This window comes from Ursus arctos, unplaced genomic scaffold (assembly GCF_023065955.2).
Source record: "Ursus arctos isolate Adak ecotype North America unplaced genomic scaffold, UrsArc2.0 scaffold_36, whole genome shotgun sequence".
Taxonomy (NCBI): domain Eukaryota; kingdom Metazoa; phylum Chordata; class Mammalia; order Carnivora; family Ursidae; genus Ursus; species Ursus arctos.
In genome coordinates this window covers 15,867,545-15,894,555 of record NW_026623050.1, presented here as the reverse complement: position 1 = coordinate 15,894,555, position 27,011 = coordinate 15,867,545, and the positions used below count along the sequence as shown (strand labels likewise).

The 27,011-nt window shown below is 37.3% G+C and overlaps 1 protein-coding gene across 9 annotated transcripts in view; it reads left to right on the top strand.

Annotated features, from left to right (window-relative positions):
* GABPB1 (GA binding protein transcription factor subunit beta 1) overlaps positions 1-27,011 on the top strand; it is a 71,211-nt gene that overhangs the window by 39,622 nt on the left and 4,578 nt on the right. For 2 of the 9 annotated variants that reach the window (XM_048219130.2, XM_026518462.4), the window contains exons 3-8: positions 2,763-2,930; positions 10,660-10,854; positions 12,118-12,229; positions 12,609-12,722; positions 19,950-20,135; positions 23,147-23,262. In XM_048219130.2, the coding sequence (XP_048075087.1) occupies positions 2,763-2,930; positions 10,660-10,854; positions 12,118-12,229; positions 12,609-12,722; positions 19,950-20,135; positions 23,147-23,262 (891 nt within the window). Of the gene's footprint in view, positions 1-2,762; positions 2,931-10,659; positions 10,855-12,117; positions 12,266-12,608; positions 12,723-19,949; positions 20,136-23,146; positions 23,326-27,011 lie in introns of those variants that run through there. The other 7 variants (XM_048219131.2, XM_044390976.3, XM_048219129.2 and 4 more) reach the window with 4 other exon arrangements.

The following is a 27,011-nucleotide window of genomic DNA, read 5'->3' as shown; positions in this document are numbered from 1 at the left end:
TAGAGAAAAATAGGTAGAAAATTTAAGATCTCAGGAGTCATGAAGGCTAGTGTGAGAAAATGTAACGTATCTAATCGAAAATCCAGAAGGAGAGTGAGAATAGGGAAATAATTTTAAGATATAAAGATTTTTTCCAGAACTGATGAACATGGCAGCTCGAATTCAAGTAGCCCAAGCTAATCTCCAGGAGGATCAATTAAAGAAATCCATACCTAGATACATCATAGTGATACTATAGTATATCAAGAAAGATCTCCGTAGTAGAAAATTAGTATCCATAAGAAGGATTATTATCCATAATACAGTAGAATTCCCATTACAGCAATGAAAAGACAAAGCAGACTGGGCAAATGACTTGATATGGTACCTTACCAAAGAGAAAGTTCAGATGACCAATAAATGTGAAAAGGTGCTCAACTACATTAATAATTGAGCAAATACAAAGTGAAATCATAAAATACTATTGCTTATCTACCAGATTAACCAAACAAAGTCTAGCAGTATCAAACATTGGTGAGGATAGGTGTAAATAGGTATACACGTTTTGGAGTACATTTTGGCAGTACCTAGGAAATTTGAACATGTATATATATAACCTGTGATGTAGTCGTTGAACTTATAAAAATATTCTCCAAAGAAATGCTTGCTCCTGTACTTGAAACATGTACAAGACTGGATTTAGTGGTAGCATTATTTGTAATAATAAAAAAACTGGAAACTACCCAAATGTTCATTAGTAGATAGGTTAAATTAACTGTGATTTATTTATTCAATAGAATTTTATAGAACAGAGAAAATTAGGTGAACTGCACTTACATTCACCAACATGGCTGAAACTCATGAGTATAATGTTAAGCAAAAGAAGACAAGTCACAGAGAAATACATGCAATATGATATTTAAATAAAGTTGAAAATAAGTAAAACCAAAGTGTATTATTTAGGGATGTATAAGTGGTAAAAAAAAAAAAAAAAAAAAAAAAAAAACACAACAAAACCAAAGCAAAGTAAAGCAATTTTTATTATAAAATTCAAAATATTATAAAATTCAAAATTTTATTATAAAATTCAAAATTACCTCAGGGGCTGAGAGAGGGGTTTGTGATTAGGGAGTGGCATATGGGAAGATTTTAAATTGCTGGCAGTGTTTTATTTCTGGACTGTGATTATGGTTTCATGAGTGTTTGCCTAATTTTTTTTTAAAACTATATGTGTGTCTGTGTGTGTTTTGTATCATCAACCAAAATGTTTAGTTCTCAAGAAGAAAAAAAGCATGGATAAACCCTAATATTTCACGGAGCAAAACTCATGGTTGCCCAATGGGTTATTGATAGATTTCATTAAATATTAGAATTTAAGAGTATACAAAGGGCTATTATAGGAAAATGTGATAAAGAATGGAAAAATGATTGTTCAAGAATCTTCTTTGATCTGCTAGAATGACCTTCCCTTACAATTACAAGGCTTTTCATAGTAATAAAATAATTATTTCCAGGGTAAATAATTTCCATTTTTACCATGTATTGAAAGCACATGCCTAGCTTTGTATTATGACTCTTACTTGTGTGACTTCAGGCAAAATAGTAACCTCTTAGTGCCTTACTACCAAATGAGGATAGTAACAGTACCTTAGGAGAGTAAATGAGAAAATATGTGTAGAAGTCTTAGAATAGTGCTTGCCCTGGAAAGTGCTTTAACAAAAACCTTAGTTGCTCTTATTACAGTAGTGGTCTTAGCAAATTTCATGTTCCAGTGAACCATCTTTTTTTTTAAAGATTCTATTTATTTTAGAGAGAGAGAGCTGCGTGAGCACCGGGCGGAGCAGAGGGGGAGGGGGAGGAAAAGGGGGAAGAATGTCAAGCAGACTCTGTGCTGAGCATGGAGCCTGATGCGGGGCTCACAACCCCAAGGTCATGACCTGAGCTGAAACCAAGCGTTGGATGCTTAATCGACTGTGCCACCCAGGCTCCCCATCTAGTGAACTGTCTTGGTTCTTTGGAATATCAGTGCCCTGGTACTCAGAGTTATAGGGACTTTCTATGCCTCTAAATGTATGTAACATAATTCTGATTTTCACCTGTTAAACTGTATGCCTCTGATAAGGTTCTTCTTCACTTAATTTTAGAACTTGCCCTGCATATTGTGAATGTAGTGGCTATACCACATGGAACCAGTTTCAGGAGAGCTAGGCCCTGTTTTGGTTCTGTCCTGACTCACCTTTGGCAAGTGTACTTAAGATCAGATTTTTCCCTTAAAAAATGACCATATAAACTTTTCTAAAAAGATCACTGAGTTACTTTAATTAATTTTTTAAGTCCTATAAAACAGTTTAATGTAAAAATCTATGCTATTACATTTATTTGATATGAATTTCATAGATTAAAAGAAGTTTTGTGTGATTGATATGAGGAAAACATTCCAGTACTCAGAAAAATTTCTCAAACCCTAATTATCTCTAATTCCTGATGAAATTAGTTTTATTCAGGCTATTTATCTGTTAAAAAATAAGAAAGCAATTTTGAATTAAATGAAATATTGACTTTGCTTTCTCATTGAAAAGTGTATGGGAATTCTTGAAAGCCTCTATGAAGAGAATATGATAAGCATACATTATTATTTTCTTGAGTTTTGAGTTACTATGTAAGCAGTTAATATGAAGATAATCTGTTTGCTATGTAAAAAGAAAATATAAAATAGAAGGTAGTAATAGAAGTGTGTTAAAAATGATTATAAACGTGGATTTTTTTTTTTTCTGGCGGTATAGCTGGGAACCTCTCCACTTCATCTGGCAGCACAGTATGGGCATTATTCCACCACAGAAGTTCTCCTCCGAGCTGGTGTAAGTAGGGATGCAAGAACCAAAGTGGACCGAACGCCATTACATATGGCAGCTTCTGAGGGCCATGCCAGCATAGTAGAAGTTTTGCTTAAGGTATGTGTTCTCCTTTTGCACTCTGCTTTTGAAAGTAAGCCCCAAACGATTTATGGTTTTATAAGAGGGAGAAGGGGACTACTTTTATTGAACGTCTAGTTTTTTTTTTTTTTCCTGTGTTATCTCATTTTTTTGTGTGTAAGCCCATCAAATGAAAATTATCTTAAAGTTCTCCTTCTTGGGAGAAAAAGAACTTCCTCTAGTTACTTTCTTAGTTAAGTCAGACAGACAGTTGATTTCCTAGACCTTGGTTTCTGTTATGATGAGGGGCTACAGCTTTGTCGTACTTGACACAGTTAAAATGCTTATGGAAGGAAATATAAGGTTTGGATGATTAACAAATTAATAATACAAATAAGGATTTTTATTCTGGCCTTTAGATCAGCCTATTCAAAAGACATACAATGTAAGCCATAAATATGAATCACATGTAATTCTAGATTTTCTATTAGCTACATTAAAAAAAAAAGTAAAAACTAATTTTAATATTATATTTTATTTAACCTCATATATACAAGATATTACCATTTCAACATGAAATCAATAAAAAATGATTAATGAGCTGTGTTACATCCTTTTTTTGATGTTAAGTCTTTGAATTCCAGTGTGTGTTTACATATACAGTACATCTCTGTTGGGACTAGCCATATTTCAAGTGCTTAATAGCCACATGTGTCCAGTGGCTACCATATTAGACAGTGCATCCCTGATAGCTCCCTTTTGATTATTAACATTGTTCTGATTTTGAAAGCAAAGAATATTTTTGTATAAATAAGGAACTAGAATTAAAGAGGGTTTTGGAGAAATGCTCGTAGTTTTCCTTCACTTTTTTTTTTTTTTGAGAGAGAGCACATGCACTCGCAAATGGTTGTAGGGGCAGAAGGAGAGAGAGAATCTCAAGCAGGCTCCACACTCCACACAAAGCCCGACACAGGGCTTGATCTCAGGACCGTGAGATCATGACCTGAGCCGAGATCAAGAGTTGGACGCTTAACTGACTGAGCCACCCAGGCGCTTCAGCTTTTCTTCATTTTTTTTATAGGTTTTTTTTTTATAGTTTTTTAAAAATAATTTTTATTTTGTTATATTAGTCACCATACAGTACCTGCCCAGTTTTTTGATGCAATGTTCCATGATTCATTATTTGCGTATAACACCCAGTGCACCATGCAATATGTGCCCGCCTTAATACCCATCACCGTCCTATCCCAATCCCCGACCCCCTTCCCCTCTGAAGCCCTCAGTTTGTTTCCCAGAGTCCACAGTCTCTCATGGTTCATTCCCCCTTCTGTTTACCCTCCCCTTCATTCTTCCCTTCCTTCTCCTACTGATCTCCCTACTATTTCTTATGTTCCATAAATGAGTGAAACCATATGATAATTACCTTTCTCTGCTTGACTTATTTCACTTAGCATAATCTCCTCCAGTCCCATCCATGTTGCTGCAAATGTTGGGTAATCATTCTTTCTGATGGCTGAGTAATAGACCATTGTATATATGGACCACGTCTTCTTAATCCAGTCATCTGGTTAAGGGCATCTCGGCTCCTTCCACGATTTAGCTATTGTGGACAATGCTGCTATGAACATTGGGGTGGATATGGCCCTTCTTTTCACTACGTCTGTGTCTTTGGGGTAAATACCCAGTAGTGCAATTGCTGGATCATAGGGTAGCTCTATTTTTAACTTTTTAAGGGACCTCCACACTGTTTTCCAGAGTGGCTGTACCAACTTGCATTCCCACCAACAGTGTAAGAGGGATCCCCTTTCTCCACATCCTCTCCAGCATTTGTTGTTTCCTGCCTTGTCAATTTTTGCCATTCTAACTGGTGTAAGGTGGTATCTCAGTGTGGTTTTGATTTGAATTTCCCGGATGGCTAATGATTTTGAACATTTTTTTATGTGTCTGTTAGCCATTTGTATGTCTTCATTGGATAAGTGTCTGTTTGTATCTTCTGCCCATTTTTTGATTTGATTATTTGTTTCCTGTGTATTGAGTTTGAGAAGTTCTTCGTAGATCTTGGATACTAGTCTTTTATCTGTAGTGTCATTTGCAAATATCTTCTCCCATTCCGTGGGCTGCCTCTTAGTTTTTTTGACTGTTTCCTTGGCTGTGCAGAAGCTTTTTATCTTAATGAAGTCCCACGAGTTCATTTTATCTTTTGTTTCTCTCGCCTTTGGAGATGTGTCATGAAAAAAGTTGCTGTGGCTGATGTCAAAGCGGTTGCAGCCTATGTTCTCCTCTAGGATTTTGATGGATTCCTGTCTCACATTGAGGTCTTTCATCCATTTGGAGTTTATCTTTGTGTATGGTGTGAGAGAGTGGTCAAGTTTCATTCTTTTGCATATAGCTGTCCAATTTTCCCAGCACCATTTATTGAAGAGACTGTCTTTTTTCCACTGGATGTTTTTTCCCGCTTTGTCAAAGATTAGTTGCCGAAAGAGCCGAGGGTCCATTTCTGGGTTCTCTATTCTGTTCCATTGGTCTATGTGTCTGTTTTTGTGCCAGTACCATGCTGTCTTGGTGATCACAGCTTTGTAGTATAGCTTGAAATCCAGCAACGTGTTGCCCCCAGCTTTGTTTTTCCTTTTCAACAGTTCCTTGGCGATTCGTGGCCTTTTCTGGTTCCACACAAATTTAAGGGCTGTTTGTTGCAGTTCTTTGAAAAATGTCATTGGTATTTTGATCAGGATAGCATTGAAAGTGTAGATTGCTCTGGGTAGCATAGACATTTTAACTATGTTTATTCTTCCAATCCATGAGCATGGAATATTTTTCCATCTTTTTGTGTCTTCTTCAATGTCATTCAAGAGTGATCTGCAGTTTCTAGAATATAGATCCTTTATGTCTCTGGATAAGTTAATTTCAAGGTAAAGTATGATTTTTGGTGCTATTGTAAATGGAATGGATTCCCTAATTTCTCTTTCTTCACTCTCATTGTTTGTGTATAGAGATGCAACTGATTTCTGAGCATTGATTTTGTATCCCGCCACATTACTGAATTTCTCTATAAGTTCTAGTAGTTTGGGGGTGGAGTCTTTTGGGTTTTTTATATAGAGTATCATGTCATCTGCAAAGAGAGACAGTTTGACTTCTTCTTTGCCAATTTGGATACCTTTTATTCCTTTTTGTTGTCTGATTGCTGTTGCAAGGACTTCTAGTACTATGTTGAATAATAATGGTGAGAGTGGGCATCCTTGTCGTGTTCCTGATCTTAAGGGAAAGGCTTTCAGCTTTTCCCCGTTGAGAATGATATTCGGTGTAGGCTTTTTGTAGATGGTTTTTATGAAATTGAGGAATATACCCTCTATTGCTACACTCTGAAGGGTTTTAATCAGGAAAGGATGCTGTATTTTGTCAGACGCTTTTTCTGCATCAATTGAGAGGATCATATGGTTCTTGACTCTTGTTGATATGATCTATCACACTGATCGATTTGCGAATGTTGAACCACCCTTGCATCCCAGGGATGAATCCCACTTGGTCTTGATGGATAATCCTTTTAATGTACTGTTGGATCCTATTAGCTAGGATCTTGTTGAGAATTTTGGCGTCCATATTCATCAGGGAAATCGGTCTGTAATTCTCCTTTTTGATGGGGTCTTTGCCTGGTTTGGGAATCAAGGGAATACTGGCCTCATAGAATGAGTTTGGTAGTTTTCCTTCTGTTTCTGTTTTTTGAAACAGCTTCTGGAGAATAGGTATTATTTCTTCTTTGAATGATTGGTAGAATTGCCCGGGGAATCCGTTAGGCCCTGGACTCTTGTTTTTGGGGAGGTTTTTGATCACTGCTTCAATCTCTTCATAATTAATCGGTCTGTTTAAATAATCAATTTCTTCCTGTTTCAGTCTTGGTAGTTTATAGGTTTCCAGGAAGGCATCCATTTTTTCCAGGTTGTTTAATTTATTGGCATAACGTTGTTGACAAAAGTTTCTAATGATCCTTCCTATTTCATTGGCGTTGGTTGTGATCCCTCCGCTTTCATTCATAATTTTATTAATTTGGGTCCTTTCTCTATTCTTTTGAATGAGTCTTGCCAGTGGCTTATCGATCTTATTTATTCTTTCAAAGAACCAGCTTCTAGTTCTGTTGATCTGCTCTACTGTGCTCCTGGTTTCTAATTCATTGATCTCTGCTCTAATCTTGATCAACTGCCTTCTCGTGCGTGGGTTAGGCCTGTTCTTCTGTTGCTGTTCCAGCTTCTTGAGGTGAGAATATAAAAACTGCATTTTAGATTTTTCTATTCTTTTGAGTGAGTCTTGGATGGCTATGTATTTTCCCCTTAGGACTGGCTTTGCAGTGTCCCATAGGTTTTGGACCAATGTGTTTTCATTCTCATTCGTCTCAAAAATTGTTCTATCTGATTTCTAATTTCCTGGTTTACCCAATCATTCTTGAGCAGGATGGTTCTTAGTTTCCAAGTGTTTGAGTTTCTTCCAAATTTTTCCTTGTGATTGAGTTCCAGTTTCAAAGCATTGTGTCTGAGAATATGCAGGGAATAATCTCAGTCTTTTGGTATCAGTTGAGATCTGTTTTGTGACCCAGTATATGGTCTGTTCTGGAGAAAGTTCCATGTGCATTCGAAAAGAATGAGTATTCTGTTGTTCTGGGGTGTGGTGTTCTGTATATATCTATGAGGTCCATGTGGTCCAGTATGTCATTCAAAGCTTTTGTTTCTTTGTTGATTTTCTGCTTAGGTGATCTGTCTATTGCTGAGAGCGGAGTGTTGAGGTCCCCTACTATTAACGTATTATTATCTATGTGTCTCTTTATTCTGGTTAAGAGTTGGCTTGTGTATCTAGCTGCTCCCCTGGTGGGGGCATAGATATTTATAATTGGTATATCCACTTGTTGGATACATCCTCTAAGAATAATGTAGTGTCTTTGTGTGTCTCTAACTACAGTCTTTAGTTTAAAATCTAATCTGTCTGATATGAGAATTGCTACCCCAGCTTTCTTTTGAGGTCCGTTGGCATGAAAAATGGTTTTCCATCCCTTCACTTTCAGTCTGAATGTATCCTTAGGTTCAAAATGAGTCTCTTGTAGACAGCAAATGGATGGGTCATGTCTTTTTATCCAATCTGCAACCCTGTGGCATTTATGGGAGCATTTAGGCCATTCACATTGAGAGTGATTATTGAGAGATATGATTTTAATGATGTCATGTTGCCTGTGAAGTCTTTGTTTCTATAGATTGTAAATTTCTGTTCTGTATCACTTTTGGGGCCTTTTTACTTTTATAGAACCCCCCCCCTTAATATCTCCTGTAGGGCTGGTTTGGTGGTTACGAATTCCTTCAGTTTCTGCCGATTCTGGAAGGTCTTTATCTCTCCATCAATTCTGAATGACAGCCTTGCTGGATAAGGATCCTTGGCTGCATGTTCTTCTCAGATAGAGCTTTGAAAATACCCTGCCAACCCTTCCTGGCCTGCCAGGTCTCTGTAGACAGGTCTGATGTTATTCTGATATTTTTCCCTCTGTACGTAAGGATTTTCTTTCCCCTGGCCACTTTCAATACTGTATCCTTGGATCTAATATTTGTGAATTGCACTATGACGTGATGTGGTGTAGGTCTGTTGTCATTGACCTTGGGAGGGGTCCTCTCTGCCTCTTGGACACAAATGTTTGTTTTCTTTGCCAGATTAGGGAAGTTCTCAGCTGTAATTTGTTCAAATATCTCTTCTAGACCTCTCTCTTTCTCCACCCACTCGGGGATGCTGATGATTCTGACATTGGAACGTTTCATTGAGTCAGTAATCTCCCGTAATCTACATTCTTGAGATTGGATTTTTTTGAGCCAAGTTTCTGTTTTAACTTTCTCTTCTACCATCTCATCCTCCAATTCACTAATTTGTTCTTCTGCCTCATTGACCCTGGCCATCAGAGCATCTAGTTTAGACTGCAGTTGATTCATAGCATTTTTAATTTCTGCCAGATTCACTTCCATTTCTGCCCTTAGAGATTCTATATTCTCCTTAATATTTTTGTTAATATTTTTTTCAAGTCTTCACCTCGTCTTGACCATTGTTACTCTGAACTCCATTTCTGACAGTTTGGTTATATCCAGATCCATCTGTTCTGTGGCAGAGGCCACAGTCTCTGTATCTTTTCTTTGTTGGGGGGGATTCCTCCTCCTTGTCATTCTGATGAGGAGTGGTTACGGGGATGCCCAGAGCCCAAATTATTGACCAGGACCCAGGCAGTGTGCACTTGTTTTATAGGGACCTTAGGGATGTGGGCTTCTTGATTTTTCAGCCTGCCTTCTGGGGGGTGAGGGGCCTGCCACGCTGATATTCAGGCAGCTCTGTTTGGGTAGAGAGTCTCCCTGTCCCCTGCAAGGGGGGATGGGGATTGGCACAATGTGAGCTGGTATTTCCCGGCTTTTGTTCTCTGGCGGCTTTCCCTGGTGGTTTTCTGTGGCTCTTCTGAGAGTCAGAGCAGCAGTGGCCGTATCCTACCCTCTGTCTCAGAACAGAGAGATCGCAGTCTGCTCTCCACTGAGCTCTCTTGGCCACTTTAACTCTGTTTCTGTTGGTGCTGCTAAGAACCCTGCAGTGTCCTGGGTTGTGCGCCCCACAGCCGCTCTTCCAGCCCTCACTCCCAAGGCCGGCACGTCTCTGCCCTTTGTGCTTCTAACACCACCAGCCGTCCCCGGTTCCCGAGCTCCCTGTTTCAGTGTGGTTCGCATGCACTCTGGAGCTCCGGTTTTCAATCTGGTCGTGAGCTTATTCCCGCACTCCCGGTCTCAGTCTGCTTTCTCGTGGGTACTGGTCAGCGAGTCCGGCCCGCTCCCCAGTGCAGGTGGCTACTGCTTCCCTGAGCCCAAGTGCGTCGGGTCCCTACCCCTTCTGTTTTTCTTCCGATATCTGTGCGCGGATTCACGGGTCCCCACATCATACCTCAATATTCAGCGCTGGAGATGTTCGTTTGTAGAGATCTTGCGTCTCACGCTGATTCCGTGGGTGTTCAGGATGGTCTGGTAGATATCCAGCTCGACTCAGGGGACCAGTTGAGAAAGCGGTCCCCTACTCCTCAGCCATCTTTTCTCCTCCTTACAGAAAGTGGTCGCTTTTCTGTTCATAGTTTCTGCTACTCTTTTCTTCATTTTCCAGTTGCGTTCATAGATATTCAGAATGGTTTGGTAGCTCTGTAGCTGAATTCCTGGGACCAGACGAACTTTAGGTCTCCTGCTCCTCTGCAGTCTTGGAACCGGAACTCAAAAACAGGCAATTGTCCGGCTCACTGACTCTCTTCCAGAAAACAGCAAGCAGGAAGACAGCTGCAGTGGGTGGTCCCAAGTAACTGGTAATAGACTGGATGTAATCGAAGAGCTGCCCACTTTGTGCTGACTGCACAGTGGGCACCCAGGCAATGCTGATGCCTATCAGCACAAGGACGAACAACCTCCGCTTTCTCATGACCTCCGGAGGTCTTCTCTCCTTCACTTCTTATGCCATTCTATCCCGTGATGCTCATACTTGGTGACTGAAAAAATCATTGCTGCACTCCTAAGAAATTAGAAGGAAAACAAATAGGGAAGTTAGCATGATAGAAAGCTGATTAAGTGACATGTATGGAGATACATACAGATTATTCAACACAAAAAATAGAGAGGTGATCATGTTGGTAGCAGATTCTTACTTTAAAGTGTAATGGCTAGTATTTTCATATTAGGAATTCTTTATATTTCATGTTTTAGAAATCTCTTATTTTGCAATATTTTTATAGCATGGTGCTGATGTTAATGCAAAGGACATGTTGAAGATGACAGCTCTACACTGGGCCACAGAACACAATCATCAAGAAGTGGTGGAACTTTTAATCAAATATGGTGCTGATGTACACACGCAAAGTAAATTTTGTAAAACTGCATTTGATATTTCAATAGACAATGGGAATGAAGATTTGGCAGAGATATTGCAGGTAACTTTTGGCTTTTAATTTGAGAATATGAAAGGATTTCTGTCTTGTGGATGATTTGAGCTGTTTAGCTTTTGGCTTTTCATTTTGGACTTGGTTATTTTGGACAGTCATTTTCAAACTCTTTCACTTTTTCTTTGTTCATTTACTGTTCAGTTTTCTGATTGTAAGATCATAGTCTTTACATGTAACATGAGAAGATTAGATAAGGTGATTACTTTCTGTGTTTTTAAGTTCCTGAATTCCCCTTCTAGACATTTTATTCTGTTAATTATTTTGTTGCGTATTTGGATAAAATACGGTTTTTCAAGTTCTGTTAGACTTCCACTAAAATATTTCTTTAGTAGCTATAACAGCGTCCCCTGAGTGAGTGATATAGTCTCTATCACTTTGATTGGTTTCTTTTATTTTTCATCATCCTCAAAAAAATCTGGGAGCATAGTTTTTTATGGCTTTTACGCAAGTTTCTTTTTTAAAGAATGTATTTAGTTATGAGGGGGAGGGGCAGACAGAAAGGGAGAGAGAGTCTTAAGCAGACTCTGTGCTGTGTGTGGAGCCCCACACAGGGCTCGATCTCATGAGTCAGATGCTTAACTGACTGCACCACCCGAGCCCCCCTGGGAAAGTTTTTCTAAGAGCCAGTACTGCTTCTCTTTTCTTTAGGTACACAACTTTGATATAAATTATCTTCTTTACACACTGCTTCTTGCCTGTCTTCTTGTTCTCCTTCCCAGTAGAACTCTTCTTTAAGACCGTCTGACTCTATTGAATTTTAGCTACTTAAAAGATTTTATATGTCCAGGAAAATGAATTTTGTGATGCCTCTTGCAGTTCTTTTACTCCTAGGAGTGCCGTATGGGGGCCAGGGTTGAAGATTGAGAACAGTTAATTGGGAAGGACATACTTTATATGTATAGTGTTATATATTGCTGAATATAGTAGAGGAAATATTTAAGTAATTTGATTTCTATAGCCACAGGGCAGTAAAATATCTTTCAGTTGTGTTCTATAAAAAGCCTTCCAGATATCCATTTCTCTTGTCATGGGATTTTGCTGCTTTACCTAACTGGGGAATTAGGATGTAAATTCCTATCTGTGATTTACCACTGCACTCTTAGTAGACCCTGTACAAAGATTTCCATTTGTTTTATATGATTCTTCTTAAGTTTTAGAATGTCCTTTATGTTTGTGTTTGCACTACATTGAGAATCTGTGCTCTATGTTCCAGTTATAATTCTGAAAACGCTGTGTTGATTTGTGCCCTAGATTGCTATGCAGAACCAAATCAACACAAACCCGGAGAGCCCGGACACTGTGACGATACATGCGGCCACACCACAGTTCATCATCGGACCTGGAGGGGTGGTGAACCTAACAGGTCTGGTATCTTCAGAAAATTCATCCAAGGCAACAGGTATTGAGATGCATATAGGATAGCTGTTGGGACTTTATGCTTTAGTAGGTATCCTCCTTTTAAGAAAGGACTGTTGGAGAATGAGGGTAAGATTATATCCATCACCTTTTCTTTGGTATTGGCAAAAACCAATTTTTATGAGACACAAGAATTTGAAGAAAGGTGATATTGCAAAATGCACTGCAATATTATCTTCCAAAACCTCGTGCTATCCGAGCCTGTTTTTCACAAAATGATGATCCAAGCTTCATTTAAGAGTTGAGTAAAGTAAAATAGAGTAGCAGAAAAGTGCATTAGATTAAACTCCTTTAAAATGTAAATCTGTCTTCTCTTTTGTTCACAGATGAAACCGGTGTATCTGCTGTTCAGTTTGGAAACTCGTCTACGTCAGTATTGGCTACGTTAGCTGCCCTAGCCGAAGCGTCCGCTCCGCTGTCCAACTCTGCAGAGACGCCAGGTTAGAGAAACAAGTCAAATGTGCACATTAAAAGTTGGAGACTCAAATATTTACAAAGGCTAGGAAGGTGATAGAAAAGGCTAAAGTGAGCAGATTTAAGATGATGGCTATCTGAAGACGGGGGCCCAGGGCAGGGGGCATCTGCTCCTTAGCTCTAGCTGATTATGGTCCTATGTGCAGTGTTGCCAGATTCCGTTTTTTATGGGAAGCTGAAAATCGGGATTTTGAAAGAATGTTAAGTCTTGTCAATTAATTAAAATTTGATTAAAATTAAAAACTAACTTGTGTGGTTCACAGAAAAACATGTCTCTGTGTCCACTTGGCCTTTGTTTTTACTAGTCTATGACTTTTTGTATAAAGTAGATAATTACATGCGTGAACTTGCTGTCTTTTTCATAACTTTTAATTTTTGTTAGTTCTGTTAGAATGATGTAGAATCTTACTGACTGACAGAACTAGGAGGTAGCATGCCAGCACCATCGTTAAAGGATGACCTGATGGTCAACAATGATAAACAGTGTCAGTAGCTGGTTTAGACCAGGTTTTACTTTGACATGTAAGCAAAATAGTTCTTGCTGTAATTAAATTTAATTAAGTAATTTATATTATATTAATTATTTATATTAATTAATTTAATTAATAAATCAATTAATTAAAATAAATTAAATAAAATTTAATAAAATTTATTTTAAATTAATAATATATTATATAATATAATAAAATAAATAAATTAATTATATATAATTATATATAATATAGAAATAATAATGTATTTAATTAATTAATTAATAATAAAATTAATTAAATTAAAGCAAAATAGTTCTTGCTGTAAGTAAATGTCTTTTTAATTAGGGAATTTAAAAACTTCACAAAATTACTATTCTTACTGTAGTTTAGGCCATTATATTTGGACCCATGCTTATAAAAAAATAATTTATTGCCACTCATTTAAATTCATGGTTTTTTTCAAATCGTGCCTAATAATAACAGTAACGACAACAGATCATTGAGTGCTTACTTGTGTCCTGGGCCCTGTGGTACATGTTTTACTTATGATCTGACTGAATCCTCACCAAAAAGCTTGAAGATCCATATTACTGGATTTGACTCTTTAAGGTGCTACTGATTGAAAGATGTGTTTTTTTTCAGGGAGAAAAATGGACCTATTTCTCTCTTCTCTTTCTCTCTTTTCCTTACTGACTAGTGATAACAAACATTTATCTGTTCTCCAGCTTCTTTAGCAGCATAATCCATGTTGGAGTCTAAGCCTTTGTATTTGGGAGTCGTAAGATTTTTCAGAATCACTTTTGGCCGTTAGCAGTTATGTGCATCATCGTCCCGGATATGCTGCTTTTATAACCTGTGCCTGGGTCTCTCTAGCGTCTTGGTCGTTGCGTAAGCATCGCAAAGAAAATTACTTTTACTGGCGGCTTCTGTTTTGTTAAACTTTCGCATTTTTTGTCTTTAATTAAAGCATGTATCTCTGAAAATTAAGCAACTTTTCCTGAAGGTCAGCTGAAATTTTGACATTTAGCTGTTTGGCTCCATGAATTCGTCATACCAACTCCTCCAACATCTACTTTTGTAAATGTTACATATGGCCTCGTCTGAGAGATTAGGAATTTCAGTTGACTTTTATCATGTGTGATTTACAGTCTTTTGTGAGTGTAGTAATTTTTCATTTCCATGCTACCTCATAATGGAATCTTTTTGAAGATATTTTAAGAGCCCGAATTAAGTTAAAGTTCAGGTGAGTACATTGCCACCAGTGTAAATAACTCAGCGGAGGTGCGTGATCAGATAAAGAAGTACCTTCTCACAGCTCAGTTTCCACATGCTCATGCTGATTATTTCTCTGCTTCATGGCTGTTCAGTTTTTCTTAACATCAATTGTCAGGCTCATCCCCATTTTAGAAAATATTTACATCGATTTTTTTCAAGGACATTGTAGTTAGGATCTGGGAAATAAAGTAGTACTCTCATTTTATATATGATGAAGCTGAGATTTACGAAGTTAAATAATTTTGCCCAAGGTAGCATGGCCATTAAGTGGTGAAAGGAGTTTTGTGCTCAAGGGTCTGATTGATTCCTAAGTTGTGTGACTGTGACCACTATAATATATGGCAGTTTTTTGGTGATCAGTGGACTGGTCTCTTCTACAATGTTTATAATTTGGTTTGTGATAAGAGTAACTGTGTGATTATCATTTTGTCTTCTATCAAACAAAAGCATCACTATTCTTGCTTTACTCCTGAGGTATGTCTGTTGAAGCAGTCTGCTGAAATAAATGTTTTGTTCCTATGTCCTTCTTTAATGGATGGGATAGGGATTTAAATAGATGAGAACGCATTCCAGTGCATTCCATTTTGTAAGTTACTCCAAAATGAAGATACAGAAAAGTTAAAAAAAAAATTTCTTTGGGAGGTTGCAGCTGCTTTCTTTCCTCATGAGGAAAACCACGGCCATGTAATGGTTTACTCTTTACTAATGAACAGAGGCGGTTATGTTATCCTCTTTCTACCAAAGCTTACGGGCCACTCTGTTACAGGCATTTTCTCTTTGAAAAATCAAAACTCCAGGAAACTCACACTCTTACTCCCTTTCTTTTTGCTTTAAAACAAAACAAAAATGCACAAACAGTAAAAATTCGCGGAGGGATAGATCATGTTTTGGGTTAAAGGAATAACTCAGAACTGTTCTTGTGCTAAAATTTCGACTTCTTGTTTATAAACAGCTATTCATTTATAATGAGAAAAGTATCATTTTTTCATGCACTGTGAACAGATTTTTGTTGAGTGTCTCTTATGACTTGGTTACTCTGCTTGGTGCTAGAGAGAAAATGGTGAACATTCTGATTCAGTCCCAGCCCTGGTGGAACATGTGGTCTTTGGTAGAGCAAGCTGTCCGGCAGTTACCCTGATAAATAAATGTGGTCAGTGCTACCTGTAAAGGAGGCAGGATTTTCACCTAGTCTGGCGGCTCGGACAATCTTTCCGGAGGAAGAGACATTTAAACTAAAGATGAATTAGGAATTAGTAGAGCAAACATTGGGGGAAGAACATTTGAGGAAGAGGGACACTTCTAAAGCTTTTGAGGCCGGGAAGAGCTGGTCCTTTTCAGGGCACTTTAGAGGCGCATGTGGCTGAGCGCAGTGAGTGGGAGAGTAACTCATGGTGGTTGAAGGTAAGGTTATGAAGGGCTTTGAAAATGATTACTTTGGCAGGCTCTGAAAGGGGGTTCAGTTAGGAGTCTTAATGCAATCAGCTGGGGAAGAGGTTGTGGTGGCATGGATTAGGATTTGGCAAAGAGACAAGAAGTGAAAAGATTTTATGGCTCTAGCCTGAACTCTCCTATATTGGTTTTGTTTTGCTTAGCCTTACTCTTTTTTTGTGGCCCAGCTATATAATCTCTTGATTAAATAGAGATCTGTGACCACCTTTCTTTTTGTCTTTAGAGCAACTTCTGTTGATTGTTAATACGGTGTTTTTCCAGAGGAGTAATGCATCTAGCGGCTGTTTCCCTCTTTTCTCCTAATAGTGAAATTTGAATCAGGTCCCCTCTGCACATTGTTTTTCTGCTATTCCTACAATAGGTCAGTAAAAGTGAATTGGCTTTAAGGGATAAGTTTACTGGGCTTCATAAGATTGTTTTGGTTTTGCTTTTTTGTTTTTAATTTCAGGTTCAATTGTAGGCCCAGTACCTTTTGAACGTTTTTATTGAACACAGTTTTTCGCAGTGAAACATTTACATGTAGAATTTTCAATCCTCAGATCATCTTAAAGACAGTTTTTTTCTCTTATTTGAATTATATAAATTATAATTAAGTCTTGTTGAGCGAGATCTCCGATATTTTCAACGATGCTGTAGGCTATCTAGGCTCTCTTTATATATTACAAACTTGATTTTGATCAATGAATATTACACTTATTTATTTTTTATCCTGGGGTTTTACATTTAGAGGGGCATATGTGTGTGTGTGTGTGTGTATGTGTGTGTGTATTTTAACACTCTTTTTAAAGTTTTTAGGTTCTCTCTTTTATTCTTACATGTTCCAACATTTCACTGTTGGGTTGTTCTTAGGGTTTCTGGGGCACGCTTTGTCTTCTTACGTAATTGGTTTCCTTATAATTTTTTCTCATATTCCTTACTATAGCATAACTTAAAAAGAAAACTTTTTAGATGAAAGGGAGGAACTCTATTATTTTAATGATAGTCATTGGGAATACTGCAAAGATGAAAGTTCTTGAGTTGTACCTTGATTGTGTGTGATCTCAGAAATTTCTTACATATGATTATGCTTTAAAGTATTTACTACTTGTAATTAACATTCAGCCAGACTGGACATTTCTTTTTCATATGGATATTTTTAAGAAAAATCAAAGCAATAGTTAATGTGTTTGAAAACCTTAGTAGTTGTTCTATTGAATATATTACTGCTTCATGCCCTACATTTCATTTTATAATTATCTTCCTGAAATTTTCTTAAGTGCTTGGTGATAAAGCCTAATTATAGTTTAAGAGAAACAAAAATGAGAGAACTCAAAACATAAAGGTGTTTTATATTTTCAGTATTCTCTTCTGCAGTTTGTACTGTGACCCTTGATTATTACCAAATAACAGAATCACAGGGTTGCAGCCAGATCTGTTGCTGTACCATGAGTACGTCTTTGAAAACTAGGGTCCCCATACTTGTCTTTTTTGAAAAAGGAGTTCATTGATACCCATGATGTTCTACAGGGAGTTGGTAGCAACTTAGCATGTTTCAGAGCACCTGTGCATCTGAACGGTGGGTAACAGGACTCAGGAGAGAATGGTTTTATTTAATTGCACTTTTTGTAAAGTGTTGCCTCACACAATCGATGAAGAAAACATTTACAAACAGTTTTTATGTGATTTCTTTTTTCAGAATTACATTGAACTGTTCTTTATTTTATGTAATTATTTGTAATTATTTTTCAGAATTATGTATGTTAGATGTTACATTAAAACATTTTTTTAGATCGACAGTTTTCAAGCCCATAGAAAAATTGGAGGATAAACTTTATACCTTTCACCTGTACTCACCACCTGTTAAAATCTTGCCACACCTGCATGTACACACACATGCACTTTTATTATGCCCAATTATCTGCAAGTGGCTGCAGATATCATGACACCTCACGCTTAAATACTTCAGCATATATCTCCCAAGAACAAGGACAGCCTGTTACACATTCATAGCTCCATTATATTTCCTAAAAACATCAACATTAATTTAGTAACAGTATCTGACATGTGGTCCACATTCAAGTTTCCCCAGTTATTCCCAAAATATCCTTTAGAAGGTGTTTGTTTTTCATCCAGTATCCAAAGTTCACACATTGTATTTCGTTGTGTCTCTTTAGTCTCCCCCAGCCTAGGGCAGCCCCTGCCACTTCCCTTGTTCTTTTTGACACTGAAATCTTGGTAGAGTCTGTGCCCATTGTGTGCACAATCATTTCATTCTGGATTCATTTGTTTAATAATAATTAGATGCAGGTCAAACATTTCCAGGAAGAACACAAGTGATATTGTGTAATGTCCCATTGCGTCACATCAGGAGGCACATGTGAGGCCATCCCGATCATGACTGCTTGGTGAGAGTGGTCACTGCCAGGTCTTTATAAGCCCCTTTCCCCCTTACTAATCTTTGGCATGATACTTTGAGAATATGTGAATATCTTGTTTCTTGAAACATTTCAGTGGTTTTAACATCCATTGGTGACCCTTGTTTGAATCAGTTATTACTTTGGGGGTTACAATGATAATTTTTCTTGTTTTGTTAATTAGCTGTCATTCTTTTTTCTTCTTTTTTTAAAAAATTTTTTATTATGTTAGTCACAGTACATCCTTAGTTTTTGATACAGTGTTTGATGTCATTCTTTTTTCAAGAAGATCTTTCCTCTTTCCCCCTTTCTGTCCTTTTTCATGAAGTATTATTACGGACAAATAGATTTTTAAAGATTCATTGTGTTATAATCCATTATTGTCACTATTCCTTTTTTTTTCTTTTTTCTGTTAAGTTCAATTAGCTAACATATAGCAGTACATCATTAGTTTTTGATGTAGTGTTCGGTGATTCATTAGGTGCGTGTAACACCCAGTGCTCATCACATCACGTGCCTTCTTTGATATCCGTCATTATTCCTTTTGATGCTTCTCTGTTGAAGTGTAATATGCATGTAGAAAATTGCACAGATCGTAAGTGTATAGTATAATGAATTATCTCAACATGATTACTCTTGTGTATAATCACTGCTTAGTTCATGAATGGGAAGCACACAGTATATATTTTGTACCGGACTTATAGCACTGAGCATGATTTTTGTCAGATTTATCCATATTTTGTATTTAGTCGTTTTAATTGCTGTGTAGTATTCCACTGTATGAATCTACCTCTATCCATTGTCTTTTTGATGGATAACTGGTTGGTTTCAAGTCTTTTACTATCATGAGTAAAGCTGCTATGAATGTTCCTGTACGTATGTCATTTGGGAGCAGTAGTTGGGCATAGGGTTGCCTGTGGGAAAAGATTTTGGCAGCATTAAATTGTGATTTCTTTACCCAGGCAAAGCCAGGGGGGCTGTTTTCAGCTGCCAGAATCCTTTCTGGGGCTCTCACAGAATATTAAGGACATAGTTTTGGATTTTATTTATATAAATGTTAATATGCTGTATTACTCACTATCATACAGTACTCGATCTGTGTGCCACTTACTATCAAGGCAACCCTTGCCCACACAATCCAAAAAGGGAATACTGTTTATTGTTCTGCTTACTTGAAAAATATACATTTTCTTGTCTCATCAAATATGGAAATGCGTATCAACTCATGTAAATACAAATGGAGTATAACCACACACAAAATTCTCTTTTGGATTGTACAACTTTATTAAGCAGGTGTAACTCTTGTTATATCTTTGACCTTAGGAGATTTTATAAATTCTGTACTCATATAACTAAATGAAGAGATATTTTTTAAATATACACATGCGTAGTCAGAACTCAGTTGTAAATTTTGGGCTTATAGTCGATGGTTTACATAGGTAGTGTACAGCACCACTGCAGAGTGAACGTAATAAACACCATGTGTTTTTATATGTGTCACATAAAAAGCGTGGAAAACAAAAGTAGCAAAGCAAAGATCAACTCCTAGTCATAGTTTTATCTGTGTTCACTGATTTTTACATATGTATTTTTTTTTTTCCAGTAGTGGCTACGGAGGAGGTAGTTACTGCGGAATCTGTGGATGGTGCCATTCAGCAAGTAGTTAGTTCAGGGGGTCAGCAAGTCATCACAATAGTCACAGACGGAATTCAGCTGGGAAATTTGCACTCCATTCCGACCAGTGGAATAGGTCAGCCCATCATTGTGACCATGCCAGATGGACAACAAGGTTGGTAGTAGGCATGTGCATAAAGTTTGAATTTATTCTCAATGCTCGGGAAATTGTGATGTTTCTCAAAGCATTTATTTCTGCCTTAAATTATATTTTTGTTACCTTTTGCAAGAGACTTGATTGGCTAATTTTATTTGCTTGGATTAGTATTGAAATTAACTTGCATTCTCTGAGTATATACTAGGTGGAAAGAAGAATTGGTTTCTGGCTGGAAAATGAGCTTACGTAAACAATTGAGAATCCGCTTTGGACAATAATTCCTTATGCTGCTTATTGCAATTCAGATAGCCTACAGTCTTTTAAAAATACCATGTATGAAAAGGCTCCTTACAAATAAGTTGGACTTAGGACTCGTAGTAGGAATGTGGTAACCACTTTTAGCAGCTTTGTTGATAGTTTTCCCATTTTTTTCCCTCTTGGAAACCACTGAGAGGAGTAAGATAGATTAAACAAAAGGCTGAGAAAACCATAAAATTCCATATTTTAAGTGCTCCCAAAACCATCTAAGACCATTAGAGCCAGGGCAAGAGCACCTTTATGAAAACCCACAGTGGTGCATCGAGAAAAGAAAAGAGATTGAGCTAAAAAATTCGCAATAAATACACACTCAGCAAGACAGGGCCCAGTGTGTGTAGGAGGTGCTGTAAGCAGGGCTGAGGTAGAATAAGGCATGAATGCTGGGGGAGCAGAAAGAAAAGGTACGGAAAATTCCTATCCGAGCAAGCATTGCCATGTACCCAGTATCCCCCCCCAAAAAAATGTGTGTGCACATGCATAACCTTTTAGAAAATAATTAGGATTGCAGAGACTGTGTCCCTTCATGGCTAGTGAAGGAATTGGGGAAGGAAAGGGCTAGAGCTAGAGGTTTGGTTCAGAGTGACAGAGGTGATACGGCACTGTAGAGTGACCAGGTCTCAGGGAAAACGTTTGCCTCTATAGCAGCAGAAGAGGAGCCCCTTGACCTGTGAGGCCTGGGAGGCCATTCTGTTCTATTCTGCAGAAATCTGCTGATGGCTCATCCAAGATGTGGATCAGGCCCAGATGCTTTCACAAAGCTTCAAAGAACTAATTCAAATCATACAGAAATAAGGAAACTTTCACAGTTTGTATCAAGCAGATACAGTGTTTCTAATACCTGGCCATTATACAGACAGACTAATCTCATCCCATGAACAAATGGAAAGAAATGTCATTTTTTTTTTTTTAAAGATTTTATTTATTTATTTGACAGACAGCTAGCGAGAGAGGGAACACAAGCAGGGGGAGTGGGAGAGGAAGAAGCAGGCTCATAGCGGAGGAGCCTGATGTGGGGCTCGATCCCATAACGCCGGGATCACGCCCTGAGCCGAAGGCAGACGCTTAACCGCTGTGCCACCCAGGCGCCCCAGAAATGTCATGTTTTTGATTGAGAAGATTCACTATCGTAAAGCTCTCCATTCTTCTTGAGTTAATTTGTAAGTGTAATGTGATATGGGGGGAAAAAAAAAAAAGAAAGAAAGACTGTTTTAGTTTGCTGGGGCTGCCACAACAAAATACCATGGGTTGAACGACTCAACAGAAATTTAGCTTCTCAGTGCTGGAGGGTTGAAGTCCAAGATCAAGGTGTTGGCAAATTTGGTTTCTTCTGAGGCCTTTCTCCTTGGCTTGCAGATGGCCGCCTTCTCACTGTGTCCTCATGTGGTTGTCCCTCAGTCTGTTTGTGTTGTCTGTGTTAATCTCTGCTTCTTAAAAGGACACCAGTCATGTTGGATTAGGGCCCACCCATGTGACCTCGTTTTACCTTATTTACCTCTTGAAAGGCCCGATCTCCAAATACAGTCACATTATGAGGTACTGGGGGTTAGGATTGAAGCATTTGAATTTTGAGAGGACACAATTCAGGCCATAACAGAGACTAACAGGTTTTTTCCTGGAACTAGTCGAACAGATTCTGAAGTTTATATTAATGGGGGGAGAAGGGAAGAAGAATAAGGAAAACTCTGGGAAAGAAGAGCAATGAGAGGAGCTTACTAAATATTAAGATAAACTTTTAAAGCCTCCACAATTCAAAAATGCGTAACTGACATATGAATATATACGGACTATGCAGACAGTCCAGTGAAGCAGATACAAGGTTCGCAATTCTTCCTGGGTTAATTTGTAAGTATAATATAATATGAGTTAAAAGAAATAAAACTCTCTAATTCTCAATATCGCTAATGTTTTAAATTCCAGTGTACTAAAAATTTTACTTTTTTTCATGTCTGCTTACATTTATAAATGAGAGAGTTTTTAATATTTTGATAAAGAACTTTAAAGGCTGTAACACAATTGTAATTTTCCCCGTTGATTATTAAAATTGGTTTGCATGGTCCCAGCTTGCACAGTCATTTCTGTGGTCCCGCACTGCTTGCTATACAGAGCAAGGACAGCCTCTCTCTCTATGTATATATATGTTTACGTCTGTATAAAGAAATACTAAAGATCAGGGACAAAGTCCAACAAGCCAAAAGAAAAACAAGCAGAGTTTATACACAGACAACATTCATAATGGTGTGTCCACACAGTGGAATATTATGCAGCTAAATAAAAGCCAGCACTGTATGTACTGATGAAAGATAGCCTAGGTTCATGGAGGGAAGAAAGCAGAGGCAAAACATGTCTCTCTTGTGTGCGTGCTGCCTTTTGTAGAAAACAACGAGAATGTACGTTCATGTTTGTTTTTATATAAATTAACACAAGAACAATAAGAAACCAGTAAAAGTGATTGTTATGCTTATTTTGATTTTCATCCATATAATAAATATGTTATCTTTAGAGTTTTAAAAAAATAGGTACCTTAAACAATAGATAGTGTTCATTAAAAATGCAAAGATGGATATCCTAATAAAAAGAAAATTAATGCTTTTACATTATTGTTTCAGGATCTCTTTATTTTACGAGTTGCACCAACAATGTCGCAACTAGTTTTATTTCTACTAAAACCTAGCTGAAAATGAAGTAACGTATACTTTTTTTTTTAATTTTAGTATTAACAGTACCAGCAACCGACATTGCTGAAGAAACCGTTATAAGCGAAGAACCACCAGCTAAGAGACAATGTATCGAAATAATTGAAAACCGGGTGGAATCTGCAGAAATAGAAGTAAGGAGTCTTTTACCCGGTGTGTTTTGCTGCAGTCACCCAAAATAAATTCAGTTTGCTTTTCTAGATTTTTTTTTTTTTTTGGTCTTTTCTATTTATTACTGACAGTGCTGTTTTGATACAGAATGAAAGTCCATATATTATTTTGTCTAATAATTTGCTTATACATATAGCAAGCCCTCAATAAATACATATTGAATGAATGAATGAATGAGTGAAGAATTTGTTTATAACAAAGTCTGTCATCGTGGTAACATTGTAATGAATTTGGTTCTTGCACTCCATCCTTCATTTTCTATTAAATTGACATGCATCATTCTCACAAGTCACAAAAGAAATGTCACTATATATTGACAAAAAACATTCTTTTCTTTTGAAAGTGAAATGCAAATGCCCATTTGGGCTGGAGGATCCTTTTAAAGAATGTTGATGTTTGTCGACTAGGTTATTTTTTAAAAAGCCATAAGTAACTGCTTATTTCACTATTAAGTTCTTTAATAAGGAATTTTAATTAAGACTAGCTGTTGATAGGATTCACCATTTTCCCCCACCTCCCAAACTAGTTTGGAAGTGTAATCAAACCATAGTGCCTCACAGGTTTTTTTCCTCACATGACTGTAAATAAACCTGTGTTCCCTGAATTTGATATTAACTCATATAAAGTGAAAATAAAATTATTCTTGAATAACTTTGAAAGATCAATTGCAGTGTAAAGGATGTTGGACTTGAAATTAAATGAGCTGGATTTGAATTCTACCTCTTGGCCCTATTAGCTTTGAGGCAAGTTATCTTACCTTTCATGAATTTCAGTTTTATTTTCTCTCAAATTGGAGTTTTGGATAACAATATCTGCATTTTGGAGATTTTATCAGAATTTACAAAGTCATCATACTCATTACATACATATTCATAATATCTGATATACGTAACCAGTAAATGTTGCTGACTGTCTTAAATAGTAAATGTTGGTGAACATCTAGGAATTCTTAGGTGTCTTGTTTCATGGAAAAGAGGGTTTTTTTTTTTTAAAAGTCACTAAAAAGCAACATAGTTCTGAGGACAACTAGAATATATCTTTGCTCTAGTTCATTTAAGTGTAACATCTTTAAGCCATAATCACAAAGAATATATTATTGAGTTAACAAGAATCTGATTCATGGCTTAACCAGAATGTTTGGTAAAAGTTTGACTTTAATTATTGAGGGTAAGTTGTTTTGTTTCTTCAAAATTTGAAATGATATTCAGTACACAGAAGTTCTTATGCACTAGCAATTTATTCCATTGAACAGTATCAATATACTTATTATTTAGTAATGTTTTAAATATGGTTTTTTTGATGTCAGATGATTTTTTTCTGGCATATAAGGTGAAAAAATTTTGCCATGTACTTTGCTTTAACTATTTTTTTTTGCTTTAACTATTTAATAAAACATTTAAAAATTACTTGAATTTTTATTAAACATAAGCTTAATAAATCCAACAAATTATATATTTAAAACAATGAATGTGCAGCCTGTACCTTTATTTACCTAGTAACCCATAAGTGTTGCTGTTTTTCTCAAAGGTCAGCCTGATTCCCCTTTTAGTCTTTCAGAGACCAGGGAGCATAATTACAGGTAACAGGAAAGTATGAATTAGGGTATATAAATTAACTAGAACCAAGTATAGAACTTTAGGGAGATGGAGTTTTAGTTTGGTTTAAAAGAAGTGTTTTGTTTGTTTTGTTTTGTTTTGTTTTTCATAATTAGAGCTTTCTGGTCTTGAAAATCTCATTCTCCGTCACCAGAAATGTTCAAGCCAAGGTTGCATGATCTCTCTAGAGCTGTTACAGAGAGACCTTGAAGCATACAGTGAGTCTAGATGGTAGAGGGGGGCTGGGGATGTAGAATGAAGAGAGGCCTCCAATGTTTTCATCAAACCAGGTAATCATTTCCTTATAATACACAGAGTGGTGCTTTTGAACTTGTTTTCTCAGGTGACCAATGGAGTTGTCTTTGGGGGAAGACTTTTATACTCTAAGTGACAACTTAACCATTAACTAAAAAGGTTTCTTGCAGGCAGTGATTCTCAACTGGGGCACTTTTGACCCCAGGGACTTTTGGCAATGTCTGGAGACATTTTGGGTTGTCGTAACTAGGGGTGTGCCACTGACCTTTAGGGGAAAGAGGTTGGGCATGCTGCTGAACATCCTACAGTGCACAGCCAGCCCCCACAGTAAAGAATTATCTGGTCCCAAAATATCCATGTGGAGATCGAGGGACTCTGCTCTACAGGAATTTAAAAAATTAACCCATTATACAAAATCTAACATGTTTGAGTTTTCTCTGCATGTGTGTGTCCACAACTACCAAAGTGCCTGTTTATAAGTCAAGTGTTAAGAATTTATATTTACAGTTTCCCAACTAACATTGGAGAGGTTTATTAATAATCTCTACAGAATTGGTTTAAATTGTAGAAAATATTATAAACACTGAAGCTTTTATATCTGCATTATAGCAATATAGGAAATGAAATAGATTTGTTTTTTGAAGGGGAGGTATGAATAAGACACCAAATTGCAATAATGTTTATCATATCACCCCCTTGATATTACTCCACTAAAGATATTTTTGGAAGCAGTGTGCTCTATATGGAATCAGTTAATTATTTTGTAATGTGGGAGGGAAGAAATATTATTAGTGCATTAGAAGAACAGATTTTTTCTGCTGTTTAGTTGTGTGAATTCAGGAAATAACCTTTACCTTTTCTTTGCTATGGAGGTTACAGATGAATATGTTTATTAGCAAGTTTATTTATTTTTAATGAAATATTTGTGTCTTCTAACCAGTGATAGATTGAGATCCTTAGTGTTCTTTTAAAAATTGTTTTCTGTAAACTTTACACAATGTTTTATTTGATGCAGTTTTTTTTCAGTCTATTTTCCTTTTATCGATATTCTTTGATCTATCAAAGTTGAACATTTTCTATACTCCTATCTCTTTTGTTTTTCTTTAAGATTTTTATTCATTTATTTGAGAGAGAGAGTGAGTGAGAGAGCAGGAGCTGGGGGAGGAGTAATGGGAGAGGGAGAAGCAGACTCCCCGCTGAGCAGGGAGCCCTACTCAGGGCTTGATCCCAGGACTCCAGGATCATGACCTGAGCCTGAGGCAGACGCTTAACTAACTGAGCCACCCAGGCGCCCCTCCTGTCTCTTTCTGGTAAGTTTTTTCTTTAGGGGTGGAGTAGGCAAAGGACCAGATAGCAGTTACTTTCGGCTTTGTGGGCTGTCCAGTCTGTGCTTCACTGCTCACTTTTGCCATTGTAGTGGGAAAGTAGCCACAGGCACTTTGAAAATGAGTAGGCATGCCTTATTTCCGTAAAACTTTATTTGTAAAAACAAGATCATATTTGATCCATGGCACTTGGAAAATTGATGTTTATACACAAGGGAACAGCTCACATGTCCTGCCCAGTTTCTCTCCTTCTCTTTTTTAAAGATTTTATTTATTTGACAGAGAGAGAGAACACAGGTCATGGGGAGAGGGGCAGAGGGAGAAGCCGACTCCTGGCTGAGCAGGGAGCCCGACGTGGGGCTCCATCCCAGGACCCTGGGATCACGACCTGAGCCCAAGGCAGATGCTCAACTGACTGAGCCACCCAGGAGCCCCAGTTTCTCTCTCTCTCTTTTTTTTTTTTTTTTTTTGGTAGAGATTTTTTTTTTTAATTTATTTATTTGACAGATAGAGACGGCCAGCGAGAGAGGGAACACA